At 40.7% G+C, this 19,547-nt stretch overlaps 1 protein-coding gene across 4 annotated transcripts in view; it reads left to right on the top strand.

Moving 5' to 3' along the window:
- The window catches only part of bag6l (BCL2 associated athanogene 6, like), a 75,889-nt gene extending 56,935 nt beyond the window's left edge, over positions 1-18,954 (top strand). For all 4 annotated transcript variants that reach the window (XM_074687339.1, XM_074687337.1, XM_074687335.1 and 1 more), the window contains one exon: positions 14,405-18,954. In XM_074687339.1, the coding sequence (XP_074543440.1) occupies positions 14,405-14,503 (99 nt within the window). In that variant the 3' untranslated portion in view covers positions 14,504-18,954. The remainder of the gene's footprint in view (positions 1-14,404) is intronic.
- Positions 18,955-19,547: the final 593 nt, after the last annotated feature.

Raw genomic sequence — 19,547 nt, 5'->3', positions numbered from 1 at the left:
ATGTGTCGCCCAGAGCTGGGCTTGAACCTGCAACCTTCCGATCACCGACCAAGCACATTCTCCAACTGCGTCACCGACGCCCCTGTCTGGGAAGAAAGGGGTCGCCATGAGCTGGCCAGCCCCGCATTGTTATTTCGTACACTTTTGACCATGTGGGGTCATTCCTGGTGTGTTTCTGTATTTCGGAGTTTGTCACTGGCAGCTGATTTGTCACTGTGGTGTGGAACACATCTGCTGGATCTGGATGGAGGGTCTTTTCTCCTTCTGTTAACAGGGGAAGGCGTGACAAACTGTCTGCGTTGCCGTGTTGTTTTGTCCCTTTTAACTCGATGTCATCTGAGAGGGCTCCAAGGAAAAGTGTCCACCGTTGTAAGCGGGGGGGGCTGACATTACTGAGGTATCTTTTTGGGGATTAAAAATCGATACCAGGGGTTGGTAATCTGTCACGAGAGTGAACCTTTGGCCATACAGATAATGGTGGAACTTTTTAATACCCCACACTAGACTGAGGGCCTCACGATCGGTCTGTGCATAATTGCGTTCTGCGCTTGAACAAAGAAAAAGACACAAGGTTAGCAGCAGACACGGCTCACTAGAAAAGAGCTAGTATTTTCTCAAAACACTCAGAAAAGCAGCCTTTGTACCCACTGGAAGCTGTAATACTCTGGCATTGTGTGCTGGTCAGAGGAGTCCTGAAAAGCAGTCCCTGATGATCCCCAATGAGTGCCAGGTGTGCAGGTGAGGGAGTGAGTGCAGGAACGGGCACCGCCCATGTTCTGCAGCAGCAAGGGAGGGGGAGAGACTCCAGCAGGAGCTGATCACCACAGTGTTTGTCCTTAAACCAGCAGTCATTTGCATCATGAGATGTTTTGCCACATCTGTAACACTTATGTTCTTGTTTTCAAGTGTCATTCACTGTCATTTTGTTTATGTCACAGTCTACCACTTTCTTTTCTAGCTCCAAAGCACCCTTAACTGCGGTCTCCATTGAAATTGCAAGAGCTAGTGCCTTTTCCAGTGTAAGGTCTTTTTCTGGCAGTAGCCTTTTTTGTGTGCTTTGACAATGCATGCCACAAACCAGTCTGTCCCGCAGGGCATCAGAGAGTCCAGCTCCAAATTCACAAAACTGAGTCAGCCTGCGTAGTTCAGCAACATATTCTGAGATGTTTTCATCTTTAGACTGGTTTCTGTTGTGGAAACGGAATCTCTCTGCTATCACAAGGGGCATTGGGCTCAAGTGATCTTTAAATATGTCAACCATGCTTTGGAACGTCTGTGAGACTGGCTTTTGAGGGGCAAGCAGGTTTCTGAGCAGGTTATACGTTTTAGCACCCACTAGGCTGAGGAGTGTGGGAACTTTCTTCTCATCATCCACATCATTTGCAGTGACGTAAAGTTCAACTCTTTCAATATATGACTCCTAGTCTTCATTGTCAAAGCCATGCTTACGTATGTCCGCGCTGATGCTACAGCTAGCCGTTAGCTAGGTTAAGCTTGTCACTCAGGCGTCTCTCTTTCTTTGCTCCTCTTCCTCTCTGCCGTGCTCCGTCGTCTCTCTCAACTGGCAGTGCAGCCGGGATCATTTACTTGCATGACGCTTCGTGCTCGTCGCCAATTTGTTGTGTCTTTAACAACTTCAAAGATGAATAAAGGAATACGGAGACAGAGCTTCCATTAGCATGAACTTTACTGCTAAACGGCAGTTTACAAAGATCCATTTTAACACATATCACTGCGCTAACGTACTCTGCTTTAAAGGGTGTGGTAAGGCACAAGGGGTGCTATAACTCCGCTTGAATAAATAGTCCATACACTACAAGATCATGCTGACCTATGATCATGTTCTTATTGTTAGGAATTTTAATATCTATTCATTGACTCTTTTAACCTGGTAAAGTCTGTACTTGGTCCTACACACATGCATGGATACACACTGGACCTGGTTTACTCATACAGTCTGCACATCCCTGACTTGAGAGTATGTGATTCTGGACTTTCAGATCATGTCTGTTTTGTTTGATTTTTTGCAAAGAACTGAGCTTAAATGTGGTACATCTGTTCTGTGATGTCGAGTGTTCAACCCTTCCTCTGCTGCAGTTTTTCACTGATTTGGATCAGCTCTCTTGTCCTCCTGACTTTTCCTCCTGGGACATAGAAGAGCTTAGCTCCTGGTTTGAGTCCTTTTGCCAAACCACCCTGGACTCTGTGGTTCCTTTGAAACCCCGACAGTCCAAGGCTAAACCTGAGCTCTAGTCAAATGACAGAACCCGTGCTGTCAGGAGGCAATGTCGCCGAGCTGAAAGGCGGTGGAAGAAGGACAGACTGCATGTGTCATATCAAATGATGAAAGACTGCTGGCGTCAGTATCAAAACACAGTTAATGAGGAAAAAAGGGAACATTTTGCAAATATTGTGACATCCAACAGACGTGCTATAGAACTCAATCAACTTTGTTCTTAACCCCCTGCCAAATACTGTCTTGAAGCTTCTCCTGAAGTGTGTGAGGAGTTTTTAATGTTTTTTATTGAAAAGGTTGCCTCCACGGGAGCTTCTAGCCCCTCATAGCAAAGAGTCAGCTTTAGTAAGAGTCTTCAATGAAATATATTCCCTCTGTGATTCTGGTGACTATGCTGTGTTGGTTCTACTTGATTTAACTGCTGCTTTTGGCACAGTGAACCACAAATTTTAATATCTTGTTTAAAAAACCAAGTGGGCTTATGTGAAACTGCAGTAGATTGGTTTAAATCCTATCTGACTCATAGGTCTTTCAGTTTGAATATTTTAGGCTCAGAGTCATCCTCTGCTCCTCTGTCATGTGGGGTCCCACAGGGCTCAGTCTTGGGGCCATTGCTTTTTTCTTTGTATATACTGCTTCTGGGGTCTATACTAAGACCCCGTTTACACAACAACATTTCATCTGAAAACGCTAAAACGCAGTGAAAAAAAATAGTTTACACAGAAACACTGATGGACTGAAAATGCTGTAGTAAGTATGCCTGGCCTGTAGGTGGTGCTATAACTGTCTTGTCCAGAAGCCGCTTTTGGGAGATTTCAACCCAAGTAGAGTTGGGTCGATCATCGGGGGGGGGGGGGGGGGGGGGGCGTTTAACTTTTTTCTTTTTTAGCTAACAGCCTTTCAATTAGTCAAGTATTAAGAGGTGGGATAAAATAATGTAAATAAATTAGCACAGTTGTGGTGCCGAATGGACAGTGTTTCAAAATAATTTAATGAGAAATACTGATTAATGCAGCAGCAGCTTTGGCTAATACAGCCACGGAACCATGACAGACAGAAACAATACAATGGAACTATTGACCAAAAAAAATAAAAATAATTAAATGAAGAGCGAGGGGAGCCGAGCCATAGGCCTTCACCTAAAAACAGAGAACAACAGAGAACAACTTCGGCAAAAGATACATGCAAATAGGTTCTAGCAGGGGCAACTACATAGACTTGTGCAACTGAGTCCGTATCTGAAGCACTTACTCCTTCCAGTACATGCCTTGGTGCACCTACATTTGGTCAACTCCCAACAACTCTCTGCAATAGGTGGAAGGGCTGTCCAGAAGACTTTCCACTCCTCGTCCTGTTTCACCCATCCCCAGTTGGATGGGCTCAGCATTTGTGGCTGTTGCTTCAATGCCTGCCCCCACACATATCCAGCCTCATAAAGCACGTTTTGCATGCTCTGTGAGTGCTGCATGGGTTGGTGGGATCGAGTCATATTGTCTTTGCTTTCTGGCAAAGAGATCAAGCCTGGCTTCGTTCACAGTTGTGACATCACTGGACCTGTCATACATTAGCACAACAAATTTCTCCAAAGCTTGCAGGTCACTATCCTTAACTGCAGAGGGACATTCACTGAGTCCGATCGTCCACCCAATGCCATTTAAATCCCATCCGATCTGCATCTACACCAACTCCATTAACCTTGGCTCGGCTCTCCTGCGCTGGCACAACCTGTCTATTCAGGTGCGGCTATCTAACTGTTTTGGGGTAAATCAGACAGTATTTGGGATACTAACTTTCAGTTAGCTGACATTGAACCCCATTCTGAGTTTAACAGCAGTGATATATCACCAGTGTGCCCTGGTAGAGCAGATACACACTCTTTTCTAATCTATGATCAACATAATTGTATTTTGATGTGTTAAAAGTTGTTCTTTAGCATAGTCTAAAATAAAATGACATCAAAACACCCTTAATAAAAAATACTTACATTTCTAAGAGAAAATGGACCTTAACTGCTCCACTAAGGTATCTGCCATCTTGAAAAATGGCTGCGAACTTGAAATTTCCAGTGACTGTGGGTGGCTTATTGTCAAGTGACCCACTGAGACTGCTCATGCCAATTCTTAAGCTTTTATCACTAAATAAACCATTATTTTACTAAACTGCTGCACTAAGGTGTCGGCCATCTTGAAAAATGGCTACCATCTTGAAATTTCAATTGGCTCTGTGGATTTTCTTGTCAAGTGAGCCATGAAGAGTGTTCATGCCATTTTTCACGCTTTTATCATAAAATGAAAGATTGTAGCACTTATGTGCTCCGCTAACAGGGCCTTCTCTAATGTTGCTCCTCGGTTGTGGAGCAGTCTTCTTCTGCACATTAGAGAGTCCCTTTCACTGTCCACTTTTAAAGAGCATCTTAAAATCCATTTTTATTCTTTGGCTTTTAAGCTCAGTGAGACTGAGTTTCTTTGCCCAATCTTATTCCCTTTTCTTTTGTTTTATTTGCTTTTAATTGTTTTTATTATGTTTTCTTTTTTGTGTCTGTGTTTCTAATCTGTGTTTATCATTTTATTTCTATATACCTGTACAGCATTCTGTTAAAAGCTGTGGTTGTTATTAAAAGCGCTTTATAAATAAAGTTGGTATGGTACGGTGAGGGTCGTGTTATATAATTTTAGAATAATTGACTTAATTTAGCATTTTAATCTAGTCACATGCTATGTTCAGGGTTGATGTATGTTTATCTGGCAGATAGAAGGATAGCTTCTGTCTCCAGCTTGTGTCTGTGAGGTCTCTTTGACCCTGTGTTAACTTTCACCCAGTCTCCTAGCTCCATGCTCTGATTCAACAGTCACACACTTTGATAGCACACCTCTCTGAAAACATACATCAGCTGTGTGTTGAGACAGTTGTGTCAGTCATGTTTTTTGGCCAATTATTCTCGGGTGTTTAGTTTAACTCACCTCTTGTGGGCGTAGCAATGATTGTTATAAAATCGTATTGCTCCCGGATATCGGGGCTCATTCTTTTGGGACCAGCGCTGTAAACTTTACCTGTGACCAGAGTAAATGCTGAACTGAGAAATGGATCCTCTTCTCGTGATCTTTGGGAGCTGTTCGACTAAAGAACTGGGTAGATTTTATCACAATTTGTTGCCGTGACCCTTGGACGACAAAACTCTCAAGGTCCGAGCAGTTGGACAGAGAGGATCACAGGCATGTGTCCTCAGACAATTCAAGAGGCCTCTATGAAAAAAGGTGGGCAGAAACCTTTTCTATAGAATTCCTGCAAATTGACTTTAACCAAGTTTATAGAATTGTCTGAGAAACTGGCTTTTGATCATTAAATTGGTAATTGACTAAATATTTAAGAACCTTAAAGCATTTCTGGTCACATGCAATGTACCTCTGTAAATAAAAGTGTGTTTGGACTCCTGAGTGCTTGGGTGGAGTAGGACTCCCCGGCTCAGTTAGAGTAGCTCCCCGTTGGTTGGTTGTAGCAGAAAAAGGACTCCTGAGTGCTTGGGTGGAGTAGGACTCCCCGGCTCAGTTAGAGTAGCTCCCCGTTGGTTGGTTGTAGCCTAAAAAGGTCTCCTGAGTGCTTGGGTGGAGTAGGACTCCCCAGCTCAGTTGCAGAGTCTCAATTTATTTAGTTCATTGGCCATTTTTTTAAAAAAATTTTATTAAATATATTTTGTGTGTAATGCTTTTGTGTTTTGTCTTTGTGTTTTTGGGAGTGACTGAGATTGTGTTTTGGTGTCTTCTTTGTACTGTGTGGGTGATCCCGCTATTCAATGATATAATTACCAAGATTGGAGGAGACCAGTGCCACTGGAAATCTGCCCCTTTTTGTTGGATCCTGAATAATTTTTGGGGTGAAAACTGGGGTGAATCTTCAAGTTGTAATGTATCGTGCACATCAAACGGGTTTGACCCAACCAAGGACGTAAATGTGCCCAAGAGCAAATTCTAACCATCCAAATTGAGCGCTCCAGGGTTAATTGAGAAACTGTACAGGCTTTGATCGATATAGAGCTCCAGAACCGGTTATTTTGTTTTCTTATTCTATGTTGGTTATTTTGTGTGTGTCTTCTGGCGTTAACCGTTTGTGTTGTTGATTTTTGTTTATTTGTTCTTGTTCTGCATCCGTTGGTCTTGTCTGATTTGTATTTGCTGTGATTGTAGCAATACATTTACAAAATATATTCCTATGTGAATATTCTTTATTATTATTCTTTCACCCACTTTTTTGAACCCTTCAGACGTTAGAACATTCAGCTCATTCAGGAATGGCTATAACTTTTCACGTCCTTTCAAATTCCTCCTTGCACTAACACTGGTTTGTAATGGACAATATGTCTCAGGTGAGTTTGTGACTACTCACTGATTCTCCCCTTGTGTTCAGCAGTTCAACACAAGCTTTTCAGGAATTTGTTGAACGGCTTTAAAATATTACTTCAGTAATTTATCTTCAGGATTCTGCATTAGCAGTTTAGTGCAAGCTGCTTTGGATTTCTGCACTTACAGTGCAATTTCTTCAGAATTTTATTCTAGTCGTATTTGTTCTGGGGCTTATTGTTTTCCTTGATTGTGTGGGTGGTTCCTGTTCGCAGACAGATTGTGGAGACTAAGAGAGGAACCTAGTGAGGATTAGAGACTCACAAATTCTTCCAATCTAGTCCTCCATCCCGAACAGTTCTGTGGGGACCGGGATGGGTTAGATAGTCAAAAATATTTGGTCACATTAGGTAGGGACATTGGGTGAATGTCTAATTGATGTCATAAACATGAGGTAACGGTCGACAGGCCATAGGTGAACCGCAGTCTCCCAGGGAGACTGTAGAAGCTTGTTCACGCTGTCCCATCGTCCTCTGTTATGACTGAGATTCATTTGCGTGTTTAAAATAACATCATTTTTGAAAAAATGGCTGACAAATGTGTAAACCTATAGAAGAACTGTAAAACAGGTTATAGAGAAAAGAATAAGAAAAGTTGATAAAGTCTGTGGGTGTGTGTGCGAAGGAATTTCTGCCTCTCTCCATGTGTGTGTGTATGACCTTCACCCTCTCGTTGTGTGCCTTTATCTCTCCATGTGAGTCGATCTGACTCCCTTTCTGCTCCTGTGTGTGTGAGAGTGTGGGACAGCAGATGTCACTCAGAGGGACTCTGCTTCTGTATGTTTCTTCCTCAGGGGGGACATCAATCATTGAAAATAAAAGAGGACTAACATAAAAGTTATTATTTTAAAATGTTTTAAGCATAAACACAAGTTAAAATTTGAAAAATGGACATTATAAGAAGAGACTACTCTTTGTGTGTGTGTGTGTGTGTGTGTGTGTGTGTGTGTGTGTATGTGTGTGTGTGTGTGTGTGTGTGTGTGTGTGTGTGTGTGTGTGTGTGTGTGTGTGTGTGTGTGTGTGTGTGTGTGTGTGTGTGTGCGTGCTATGTGTTTTAGCGGTGCATAAGGTTTGGGGAATGTATTTTTGCCGTCCTTTGATTATAGTTGATAAATAAGAGATGTCTTATGAAATGAACTTAAAGTTTAAAAATTGAGTTTTTATGGTGGACAATATAATTATTTGGAACTGATCCTTGCCTATTTAAAGATTTTTTTTTTCTCATGAGCTCAAATGGTGGCAAAGCATATACAAATTGACAGAGGCCACCTCACACTGTGTCAAACCGTAGACTGATGTGGTTTAACAATAAATTAAGCAATTGGGTAAACAAAAACTCACTATATGATCACAACCAACCTAACCTGATTGAAAAGACTTTTGGCCATGTCAAGACTGACCTGAGAGGACGGGATTCTGACTCTGACTTTCAACACTCTGACAGAACAGCCGACTGTAGACTACAATAAGACCTGTGGACTTTAAAAAGGAAAACTTGGCTTTAGAGCCACTGCTACATTTCTTAGTTACAATTGGCATAATGATGACAATCCCTTTCATTTGGAACTAAAAAAATAGATAAATTGGAAAATGGGGTCAGTTGGTATAGGTGTAAATGTCAAAATAGGTAAGATATTTCAAATGGTGTAACCACTGTTTCTCATGAAAATGATGAATCATCTGCAAATGTATTATTTTTAATTGATTTTAAACTAACTGACCCAAAATAGAGAGAGAATATTTATTTCTCTCATACTGACCTGCTCAGTGCAACAAAACCTGTATTAACAAGTTTACAAATTTAATGTTTTGAAAATGTTTTAATACTTTGAGATTATATTTAATGGAAAAACCCAACTCCTGAGGACACTGAGAGCTTACATTAGTCCATTTACTGTATTTTAGGGTGTCCTGTTTCTGTTTTATCTGAACACCGTTTATTTGGAATGAAAGTAGAGATTCCAGTCTCTCTGAGGAGGATTTCCCACCCTCCAACAGCAACAGCTCTGCTGTGTACATTACAAGGTCACAATACTGTGATACCAGAATATCTTATCATTTGAGAGAAAGGGCAATGCTGTGTCTACAGAACAGCATTGGAGGCTGTGTTAAATCATTCAGGGGCACTGTCTCTGTTGTTTGATATTAACTTGTGGTCTGTAAACAGAAGAAGAATAATTATTGTAAGATTTTTTGTAATAACTAATGGGAAAATCAAATTAAAGAGTCTGTTAATTTTGACCAGTTGGGTAAAAATCTTTCTCCCTTTCACCAAGTCAGGGACGATTTCACCTAAAAAAAAAAAAAAAAAAAAAAAAAAAAAGATTTCATTTAAAGCTTATAGTTTTGTTTTAAAATGAAGAGGAACTATAAACATTGCAGAGTGTTATTGGAACCAGAGAGGGCAAGTTTGGTTTTAAACAGTTTGAGGTGAAAACATGGGAATGAGTACCTCGAGCTCACATTAAAGATAAGAAAGTCTGTGAGCTGTAGCTTCAGACCAAAGGAGAGGGAAGCTGCATTTATTACCAAGGCTGTCAACTATATATTTTTTTTAAACTTGCCTCTCATGCCTTGTGTTTTCATTGCCAGCTATTTAGTTCACCTCCAGGATCCTGGAAGTGTGTCATAGTATCTGTAAGGGGGTGACCCCACACAAATTGTTGAATATTGACCAATCTCAGTTATGAAAAATAATGATTTTTTTTGGGGGGGGGACTCAAATTCCAATAATTAACTAGTTATCAGCACACTGTGTATTTTTAATGTAGTTTTTCTCATACTACAAGATCTGACACAATGATTGACTACACTTGAAAAGATAAAGGTTTAAATAATAGAAAATTATTATTGAAACAGGGGGGGATAGGTAGTACAGAGAATATTGTTAATTAATAATATGTCTAAGTTTATAATAAGTTCTCATTTTCCCCTACCCACTGAAGCACAGGCTGGGTGATAAGAAGCAGGGAAACCAGCTTGTCCTTGGGCGCATGTTGATATAAACACGAGTCTGATACTCACACACTCTGCAGCCGAGATATTTGGGAAGAATATATTTGGCAGATCCTTTTCTAAAGTTGAAACACTTTTAAGATACATTTTTAAAAAGAAGAATGAGCTGCAGATAAATAGATGGGGCGCCTTCAAAGTATTTATTAAAGAGATAATGCTTTTATTTTCATCAAGCCACGAATAGAAAGAGATTTGATCAAGGAATTCAGAGTTTGAATTTACTTCAACATCAAACCCAAAGGTTCACTTAGAAGAACTGCTAAAAGTTCATTGATGATCCAATGATATTTCTCAAATCAAATCAAATTAAATGTCTTTCTGAAGTTAAAAAAGAAAATTTCAATCAATCAATCAATTATTTTGAAAAATGTAAATAAAGAATTTCTCATTGGCTAAAAAGGTGGTGCCTGGGCAGTGGTACTGCAAGATTGTTGTGTATTCATTCCAAGCAAAGACAATAGCATTTATAATAATTCAGATGGCTCGTGTAATAAGGCTTTCCATGGTCAGCGAGCGCTGTCAGAAGAACTGACTGAGAACTGATGTATAGACAATTCTATGTCAGCATGGTTTGAAAAACCTTCCAGCAAATGGAGAACTTTTGTCAACTCAGTAATTGTTTATTGGTAATTTCCCAGCACCACTACCTTTTCAGTTAGTAAGACATGCTACAGAAACTATTCCTTCCACGGGTTTCCAATCTCCAAAGGATGAAGAAAAAGAAGACCGTATTTTCTTCCCCGCCCCCTTGTAAATACACCTGATATGCTAATGATACCACATGACCATAGTGGCTTTCCTCTCTTTTCTATCCCTCTTGCACACACTTAGGAGCATGATACTCTTAGGTCTAATCATAGTAGAATTAGAAGGTTTAAATTGATTTTAACTTAGAATTGAAATTTGCTAATTGTTACTATTTACTATATTTACTGTTTACTGTTGAAATGTTTAGTGACTTAGAGATTTCCACAGCTCTGTGCTATGAAGAATGCTTGCGCTGTAGTTGCAATGAAGACCAGCTTACACATATGCATCACATATAGGTCAGCATCTCTGCTCTCCCACAATAGTTCCTGATAAAGTGTACCTGGTTTGGGGGGGGGGGGGGCAGGTATACAATATACGATTTATGGGACTGTAACTGGAAGGGTAGACATGCGCCAATTAGGAATCCTTTCTCACTTTTTTGATTGACTTAATAGAATTAAGTCAAGAGAGGGATTGTTATATAATTTTAGAATAATTGACATAATTTAGCATTTTAATCTAGTCACATGCTATGTTCAGGGTTGATGTATGTTTATCTGGCAGATAGAAGGATAGCTTCTGTCTCCAGCTTGTGTCTGTGAGGTCTCTTTGACCCTGTGTTAACTTTCACCCAGTCTCCTAGCTCCATGCTCTGATTCAACAGTCACACACTTTGATAGCTCATCTCTCTGAAAACTGACACCAGCTGTGGGTTGAGACAGTGGTGTCAGACATGTTTTTTGGGCAATTACTCTCAGGTGTTTAGTTTAACTCACCTCTTGTGGGCGTAGCAATGATTGTTATAAAATCGTATTGCTCCCGGATATCGGGGCTCATTCTTTTGGGACCAGCGCTGTAAACTTTACCTGTGACCAGAGTAAATGCTGAACTGAGAAATGGATCCTCTTCTCGTGATCTTTGGGAGCTGTTCGACTAAAGAACTGGGTAGATTTTATTACAGTTGCACGATATATTGATACTGAGAAAGTATCGATACTCCCTGTTTTCAAAAAGTAAACAATACCACGTGTTTTAAGTATCGATACTCCAAGCCAATTTTTCGTCTGAATCGAGACATTTTGACTCAGGCACCCTGTGAGTCTGCAGCCACCGAGCTGGGTCCTCTCTCCTCTCTGAGGAATGGACGGAGACTTGCTCCCTTTCCAAAGTGTGTGTGTTGTTGCGAAGTTGGACAGTGAGCCTGTATTAGCTTCACGTGTCGATGCTTGGCCGTTTTCAGTCCGACGAAGTTGTTAACGTGCATCTTAATTATCCGATCTCGCGCTGACAAACTCACAGTTTGATTTCTTAAGTTGTATGTAAAAGTACAGAAGGAGTTACAGACATGGCTCCAAGTTCCCAGTGCTACTGTGAACCGGCCGCAGCTTGATGAAAAAGCCGGTGCACGGAGCGAAATCTGGAATAACTCTGCTTGCGGAGCCGACAGTAGGAGCGGCTTCATAAACTAGTACACGTTTCAAATGTTTCTATAAAGCTTACTACTGACACACACACGGAGACACTACAAACATGATGAAGCAGCATCCTCACCTCCTTAAAGAGCAAGAGTGACAGATTCAAACGACGTGCCCAAACACAAAAGTCAAACGAGTGTTAATGACTTAGTGTTCAGTTCACCACGACTCATAGTTTATACGACAAATAATCAGCGTCATAAACACATGATCGGCGTGGAGCACACGCAGCCCTGAGTCACAGAGCTGCGTGGGGTTGACACGATGCTAGAAACCTATAGGAGACACTAAAGTGCTGCATCTGTGAAAGAGCTGAAATGACACCGGTCCATTTTTTTAGAGTATTCATGTTAAAAGGGTATTTTTCAGTGCCTCACACAGAGTGTGAACTAAACTCCAGTGTGCCGAGCATGAAAACAATAGATGGATGTCAAAGTCCGGCAGAGTTGTTTTATCTGCTCATTTCTGTACAACAATTACTATTTTCTGGTTTTCTATTTAGTTGAATTATTCTTGAGAATAATAAATGAGTTCAGGTTCCCTCTAGGAACTGATTCTGCATATAATCTATAAAACTTTGTGTGTGTGCATGTATGTGTGTGTGTTTTTTCTGAAATATTAGCACAATTTACAAATCTCCCTAAGCCCCACAGACACGCAAACATGTCAGAAAAATTAGCATCGACTCACTTGAGGCAGCTCTCCCTTCAAGATGCTTATTCTATTTATAATCTGATGATTTAGGTTTTGCCATGGTATCAATTAAGTATCGGTACCAACATTTTTTAGGCAGGTATTGTATCGAATCACTATTTGGTATCCTGACAACACTATATGGTGGTAAGTTTTTCAATTTCAAAATTTGTTTAAAATTTCGCAATTCTTTTAAATTTCATATTTTTATTTTTATTTTTTACCTTTTTTAACTCTTGAAATTTCAAGATTTTTTGAAAATGTTACAAATTTTCCAATTTTTTTTTTGCAACATTTCAATTATTTTTAATACTTTTAATTTTTGGTAGATCCCCTCTGAAGTTGATAATTTTAATACTTAAAATTTTAATTTATTTTTTTAATGTTTTACAGTTTTTTAAACTTTTGCTACTTTTTTAAAATTTCCATGTTTTATTTTTATTCTTTTTTTATCAAAAATTAAAAACATAGACATCACATGTACAATTTCATGAATTACTTAAACTTCTCTTTTAGATAACTATTCACTACATTTAACTATCTGTAGAATTTTATACACTCTTTAGTCTTTATTGTTTATTAAGAACAAGTTGATTATGTGGCTTTGGAATGGCTTTAATCATAGTGAGGTGAGGTGAAATTACTCCTGTGAAAGTAAAGGTTGCAGACCCCTGATCCAGGTTCATGGTCTTGATTTCCATTGTTATGCTGATGACACTCACCTGTATGCCTGGACCAATAGATAGTTCCAATGTCTTGTCTGTCTGACATCAAAAAATGGATGTGCATATATTTTTTTACAACTCAGTGACTCCAAACCTGAAGTACCCATAGTTATCCCCTTTGGCTCCAGGGCTAACACTGCAGATACCCTCTCCTCAACCTCCAGTGCTCCATAGAGTAATGTCTGAGAGGAGGCCTGCAGCCTGGGCCTTATCTCTGATAGTCAGCTGTCCTTTGAAGCACAGGTGACTAGAGCCAAGCAGCGCCCTCTGCTGCTGGAAAGGGAAGCTGCTGTTCATTCAAATACCTCAGGACAATAATTGATCAGAGACTCACCTTCCACCTAAACAGTGAAACCATCTTCTCCAAATGCCAGCAGCGCCTCTTTTTCCTGAGGAAGCTGCGTAGGTTCCAGGTTCACCAATCAGTCCTGACAGCTTTCTATAAATGCTTCATTGAATCTGTCATCACCTTCAATATATCAGCCTGGTTTGGTTAACTATCCAATATTCATCGAAGCCCACTCAACAAAATCATAACATTGAGCAGTAAAATAATTGGGCTGGAGCAGGATTCACTCACCAACATTTACAACAGAAGGGTTAAACTAAAAGGTACACACATAACCTCAGATGCCACGCACACACTGCACGGTCACTACAACATGTTGCCCTCAGGCAAGAGATACAGATCTCTGACATTCAGGACCAAGAGAGCCATGTCCAGCTTCATACCCACATCCATCCAGCTCATGAATGCCTGACCTGTCTGTATCTGCACACTGTAACTTTGCACTTCTAGAATAAGCTCATGAAAGCCTGCTCCATGTATGTTTGCAGGAGCCTATGACTAAGGTCTGTTTTTATCACCTATTTATATACCTTCTGTATTTTAATCAACTGTTTTTTATTAGCTGTATTTATTCACTCATTCATTCATTTTAATTAATTGTCCTTTATCAGTATTTTTAGGTTGACTGTTTGAATGCATGTTGTATTGTACACGCACTGATACTGTGCCCAAACAAAGTTCCTAACGGATAAATAAAGTTCTTTGAATTGAATTGAATTCAGGTGTGTCAAGTGTTAAACTGCTCTCTCTCTCTCCCATGCCTCGCAGGTGAAGAGTGACATCAGTGAGCGAGTCAGAGAGGATCCAGACTACAGCTCCATGAGATTTCCCAACACACACCAAGCTTTTTCTGCTGAGGACTCCTAGACCTCCGCTGATTGCAACACTCCTGATCCAGAGAAAAGCCAGACCAGGTCCATACCTTATTATCCCCTAAAAACCCTGAGCTGTGGGGCCCCGCTCAGGCCCTGTTAACACAACAACGTTTCATCAGAAAACGCTAAAACGCAGTGAAAATAAACTGTGCTTACATGGAAATGCTGAGGGACTGAAAACGCTGTAGTAAGCATGCCTGGCCTGTAGTTGGCGCTACAACTGTCTTGTCCAGAAGCCGCTTTTGGTAGATCTCCACTGAAGTAGAGTTGGGCTGATCATCTGGTGTATTGGTGAATGCTAAGAGCTGAAGTGGAGCAACAGATGCTCGTTTTGTTAAAGACAGTCAGCAGATTCAGCAGATTCAGCAGCATGAGCACAACATGATAGTCTGCCATGATCGTAACAATAGTACAGTTGGACTGTTGGATGCGCTTGAGCAAAGTGGAGTGTGGTGTTGGCGCTTCCACTGAAAACACCAGCTTGCTGTTTACAAGGCAATGGTGGCTAGTGTGTTTAAGAAAAAAATCCACTCTGGAGTCTGTTTTCAAAAGTTTGCGTTTTAGGTCAGTTAAAACGCTGTTTCCATGGCCAAAACACAACAACACTTGTGTTCACCCTAAAACCCTTGTCGTCTAAACGGCCCCTCAGCCACTTCCCTCAGAGCTGCTGACAGTGGACCCCTCTGGATAGTAGACCAGAGGTGCTTCTCAAAGCGATTAAATCATGCCTTCTTCTCTCCTCTGCGGCACCGAAAGTGCTTTCTGAGGCGCCATTTTGAATGCTGTCCCAAAGCGATAATTGTGCTTGGAGGAGAGAAGAGAGAGGAGACCAATTGGAGGAGCTATGATCAAGGAAACACAAGAGCAGGCTTTGCGGAATTGACAGGCATGTCCTCATTTGGGATATCACTGTCTGATAAGATGCTGCAGCGGCTCTGACCTCTCTGCACGAAACTTCACAAACACAACAGAGTATAATGAGAGAGGAAAGACTAGCTGGAGAGAGTAGATAGGAAATCTGGGATTACAAAGGGTCTGTTGTTAGTTTAAAGCACAAAATACAGAACACAACCATCTTGAAATAGATAAAATGGAGGATCAATTCTGAAAACGGAAATCTAATAAATACTAGAAAAGCAATTTTTGAAGAAGCTGCACTGTGAATGCAGAAAGCTCAAGCAGATTGCGCTGAACTACTAATGCAGAATGCTGGAGATGAATGACTGAAGATATCTCTGAAAAAGTTTGAAAAGCTTGTGCTGATCTCTGCTAATGCAGGATGCTGAGTTAGCCTGTCATGAACCCTTGGATGAAAGGAAATTAATGGGTAAATCAAAGAAATGGATATATGAATTTAGAGGTGTGATTGACTTAATCAATTCAAAAATTAAAGGACTGGATTTAAAATTGAAAAAAATTTGTAATAAAAAAGTAATGTAATGATAATGAGCCGACATAGGGAAAATGGAAGTCTGACCTTGAAAATACTGTTAAAGTGTGATACTTTTTGTCCTGTGTGTGTTTTAAATCATTTAAGCCTGTCAACTGAGGCTCATCTGAAGCCATATGTTGCTATGGTGATTATTTACCAACTGCCATCGGAGAGCTAATTGAGACTGTTGATTCCTAAGACTGGACCACTGAAATCATAGTCTCAGGCTGCTTGCAGTTATAACAAAACCATAGGTGTGATCAGAAAAATGACTTGACCATATGAAACATGAGACCCAGAGAAAGCTGTCCATGTTAGTTTCATATTTTTAGACCCAGAAATGTGGCCATGACAGCGAGAGACCGATGAGTGATCCTTCACTGATCTCTGAGAAAACTCCTTAGGAATTAACATTGGAGTGGATGGGGCCATTTTTTGACTTTTCCTGATAGTTGGCCGTTTTGTGATTAAGTGCTCCATCCTTTTGCTTTGAAAACCACTTTGTCAGAAGCATGACAAGATTACTTATGTTTTGATACCTTATATGTGTTGACGGGGCGTAAAGTATGGTCAAAGTGACAGTAATTCCAAAGAGTTCCCAGGTTTTGTCTCCCCTCAGCCCACTCTGTCATTTGAATCTCCCACTCTAAGCTGAAACATTCAGTCCAGTCACTGTGAAGAATCTAAGAATGCTAGGAAGAATTTAAAACCCAGCGAATAAAGCTGAAAGATAGCTGAATGTTTTGAACTTTGACATTTTTAGCTGAATGTATGGCTGAATGACAAGGCTTTGAAGCAGGCTGAAAAATGTCCTGAAGGGAGAAAATTTTGAAAGTTCTTCATTCATCTCTATGGGGCCATAATCATGAAAAATGTGAAGTATCTCTTAAAGTATTAGTGAAACAGACATGTAAAGTCATAGCGCAAGTGTCCCGAATGAGCCGCACATTTTGAAGTTTGAACAGTGAAAATCAGGTTAGATTTGTAGGATTTTCGAAGCAAAAAAGTGGGCGGAAAGAGGGTATAAAGAAATTTGACACTGAAGAACGTGCTGCATTTACAGCATATATCTTCCTGAGACACAAAAAACTTGGTTATATTAACAAGTCTTAGGAGTTCACAATCAAATGCATTCTAGATAAAGGCTAAATAGTTAATAAATAATCTAATAATTACGCATTTTACCTGTAAAGTGATCCGTGAGCTTCTAAACAGCACACAGAATAAACAGAGAGCAGGTTTTCTTCATGGTAACGTTTGTGTTTAACTGGTTAAAGGAACAGAAAAAGCTCTGTTACTGTTTCTGTTTGATCAGAGTTATTACAGCACACATATGCAGACGCACAAACAGCTGTTAGAGCTGACTGACAGATGATCCAGAGGTGATCAGCTGATGCCGTCATCACTGAAACACGTAGCTTCATGTGACGCTCTGGAGGAGAGGATGTCCCATTGCTCTAAAAAACAAATCTCCTCCGTTCCTCTCTCCTCTCTTCATTTCCTCGCGTCTCTCCCATGCATCTCTGGTGGGAGGGACTAAGACGCAAGTGAACGACGCAAGTGGAGGAAGGAAGGATGGAATTTTAGAGCTTTGGGATGCACCCCAGGATTAGACCTCTGCTCTCAGACCCTGTGAGGGTGGACTCAGTCTCTGGGATGCAAACAGCAGTAGAGGAAAGACGATCCAGAAACTGATTATTTCTGGATCGTCTTTCCTCTACTCGGATCAAATCAGTCCGTTAATGAGAGCTGATGTACCTTGTAAACAGGAAGTGATGTCATAGCTTTGTCAGTGTCAGTCGTCTGACCAGTGTTCCTACACTATTTTTTTAGAGCTGTCTGTGTGTGTGTGTGTGTGTGTGTGTGTGTGTGTGTGTGTGTGTGTGTGTGTGTGTGTGTGTGTGTGTGTGTGTGTGTGTGTGTGTGTGTGTGTGTGTGTGAAGTTTAGTAGAGAAAAGAGAGAAAACACAGACATCTGTGTTTTTCTCTGCTGAAAAAGACCTCTGTGATTAATTTTGTAGTGATGGTGGACACAGAGCCAAACAGTCAGACAGAAAAAGAACAGACGAGCAATGAGTGACACAGCCCGAGCCAAAGGCTAATTAGCCTTTGGCTCGGGCTGTGTCACTCTATAACACAGGGGCTAAACTGTTTGTGCTAATGTTGACTCCAACCCACAGTCAGCAGTTATTCTGCAGTGGTCTGTTCAAACTTGAGAGTCTATCACTAAAATGAAGAGTGAGGTTATGTTAGCTCTGATTGGTAGATGACTGGCAGGACATAGCTAACCAGGATTTACTAACAATACAGGACATGTCTCAGAGCACTGGGCTGCCAGCTGCGTATTAACGGCTACTAAACTACAGACAAACTGACAGTGTTTACTTGTCATGTTATCCTTCAGATACCTCGAAGCACAGGGCTGACAATGTTGCTAACGTAGCCAACTGCTATGTCTGCGTGATGTCACATTTCAAACCGTATTGCTGCGTAACTGTCCTGATAAGGTTCTTACTTCAGCGCATCATATCCAGTAAAAAGTTGTCTTGAACAAAGAAAATTTGTTTAGCTCTGATCTCCATTTTATTTCAAAACAAACACACACCTCGCTTAAAGTAATTTACGACTGTGTGCGGAGACTCTGGGCTCAAGGTGGCAAGGGAGTGCAATTGAAACAGATCCTTCTTATAGCATCTTAAAAAGATACACTGATGGAGAAATGTTATTAACAGAAGAGAAGTGAGTATGATAATTAAACTGATTGACCAATTCTTACATACAAAATAAGTTACAGATATCCTTTGAACCCCTTAACTCAACATAACATAACAGATCATATCAAAACAACATATCTCCTACTTGTGTTTAGTGTGTATGTATATGTGTGTGAATGTGCCTGTATGGGTGTGTGCTAATGTCAAATAGGGCAGCAGGCCCATGGGAACTACCCTTTACAGTCAGTGTAACCTTCATGATGTATCTGAGTGAATAAAAAAATAAATGTACTTTAACTTGGTGACTGTGTCTGGATTTAATGTAGACAGGTTCAAGTAACAGTGGTATCCAACGTGGGGCTCAGGGCCCTGTGAGGGGTCTCAGAGACAATTCTGTGGGGTCACTGAAAAGGAAACAAAACACATTCCTTGATGGATCAAATGTGTGTGTGTGTGTGTGTGTGTGGGGGGGGGGGGGGGGGGTTGTTTTGTTTTTAATTTAGACGCTCAAAAAACACTGCAGACACTCATTGGGCTTTCATGATAGCAGTCAAGGGTTTAATAAGCTTTTAGGGTTTAGTTTTTGGTGTTTCTAAACTTTGGAACATTTTGAAAAAGCACAGGCTCACACAGGCAGTGGGCCAGCAGCTCCTGTGAGCTGGACCTACTTGTTTGTGTGTGTGTACAGGGAGAGAGAGATTTAATGTGTGTGTAATAATGTGTGTTTGTTGGTAAAATAAAGGTGCATCACCAGCAGGGGTTAAATTGAGTGTTTGAACATCAGGTTGCTCTGAGCTTCAGTGAGGATCTGTGTGTGATGCTCGTAACCCAGTAATGAGCAGGACAACCCCCCCCACACACACATACATACACACACACACATACACACA

This window comes from Halichoeres trimaculatus, unplaced genomic scaffold (assembly GCF_033239565.1).
Source record: "Halichoeres trimaculatus isolate MK-OKI-2021-1 unplaced genomic scaffold, fHalTri1.1 fHalTri1_scaffold_14, whole genome shotgun sequence".
Taxonomy (NCBI): Eukaryota; Metazoa; Chordata; class Actinopteri; order Labriformes; family Labridae; genus Halichoeres; species Halichoeres trimaculatus.
The sequence above is the reverse complement of the archived record's forward strand: the minus strand, read 5'-3'. Positions and strand labels throughout refer to the sequence as shown.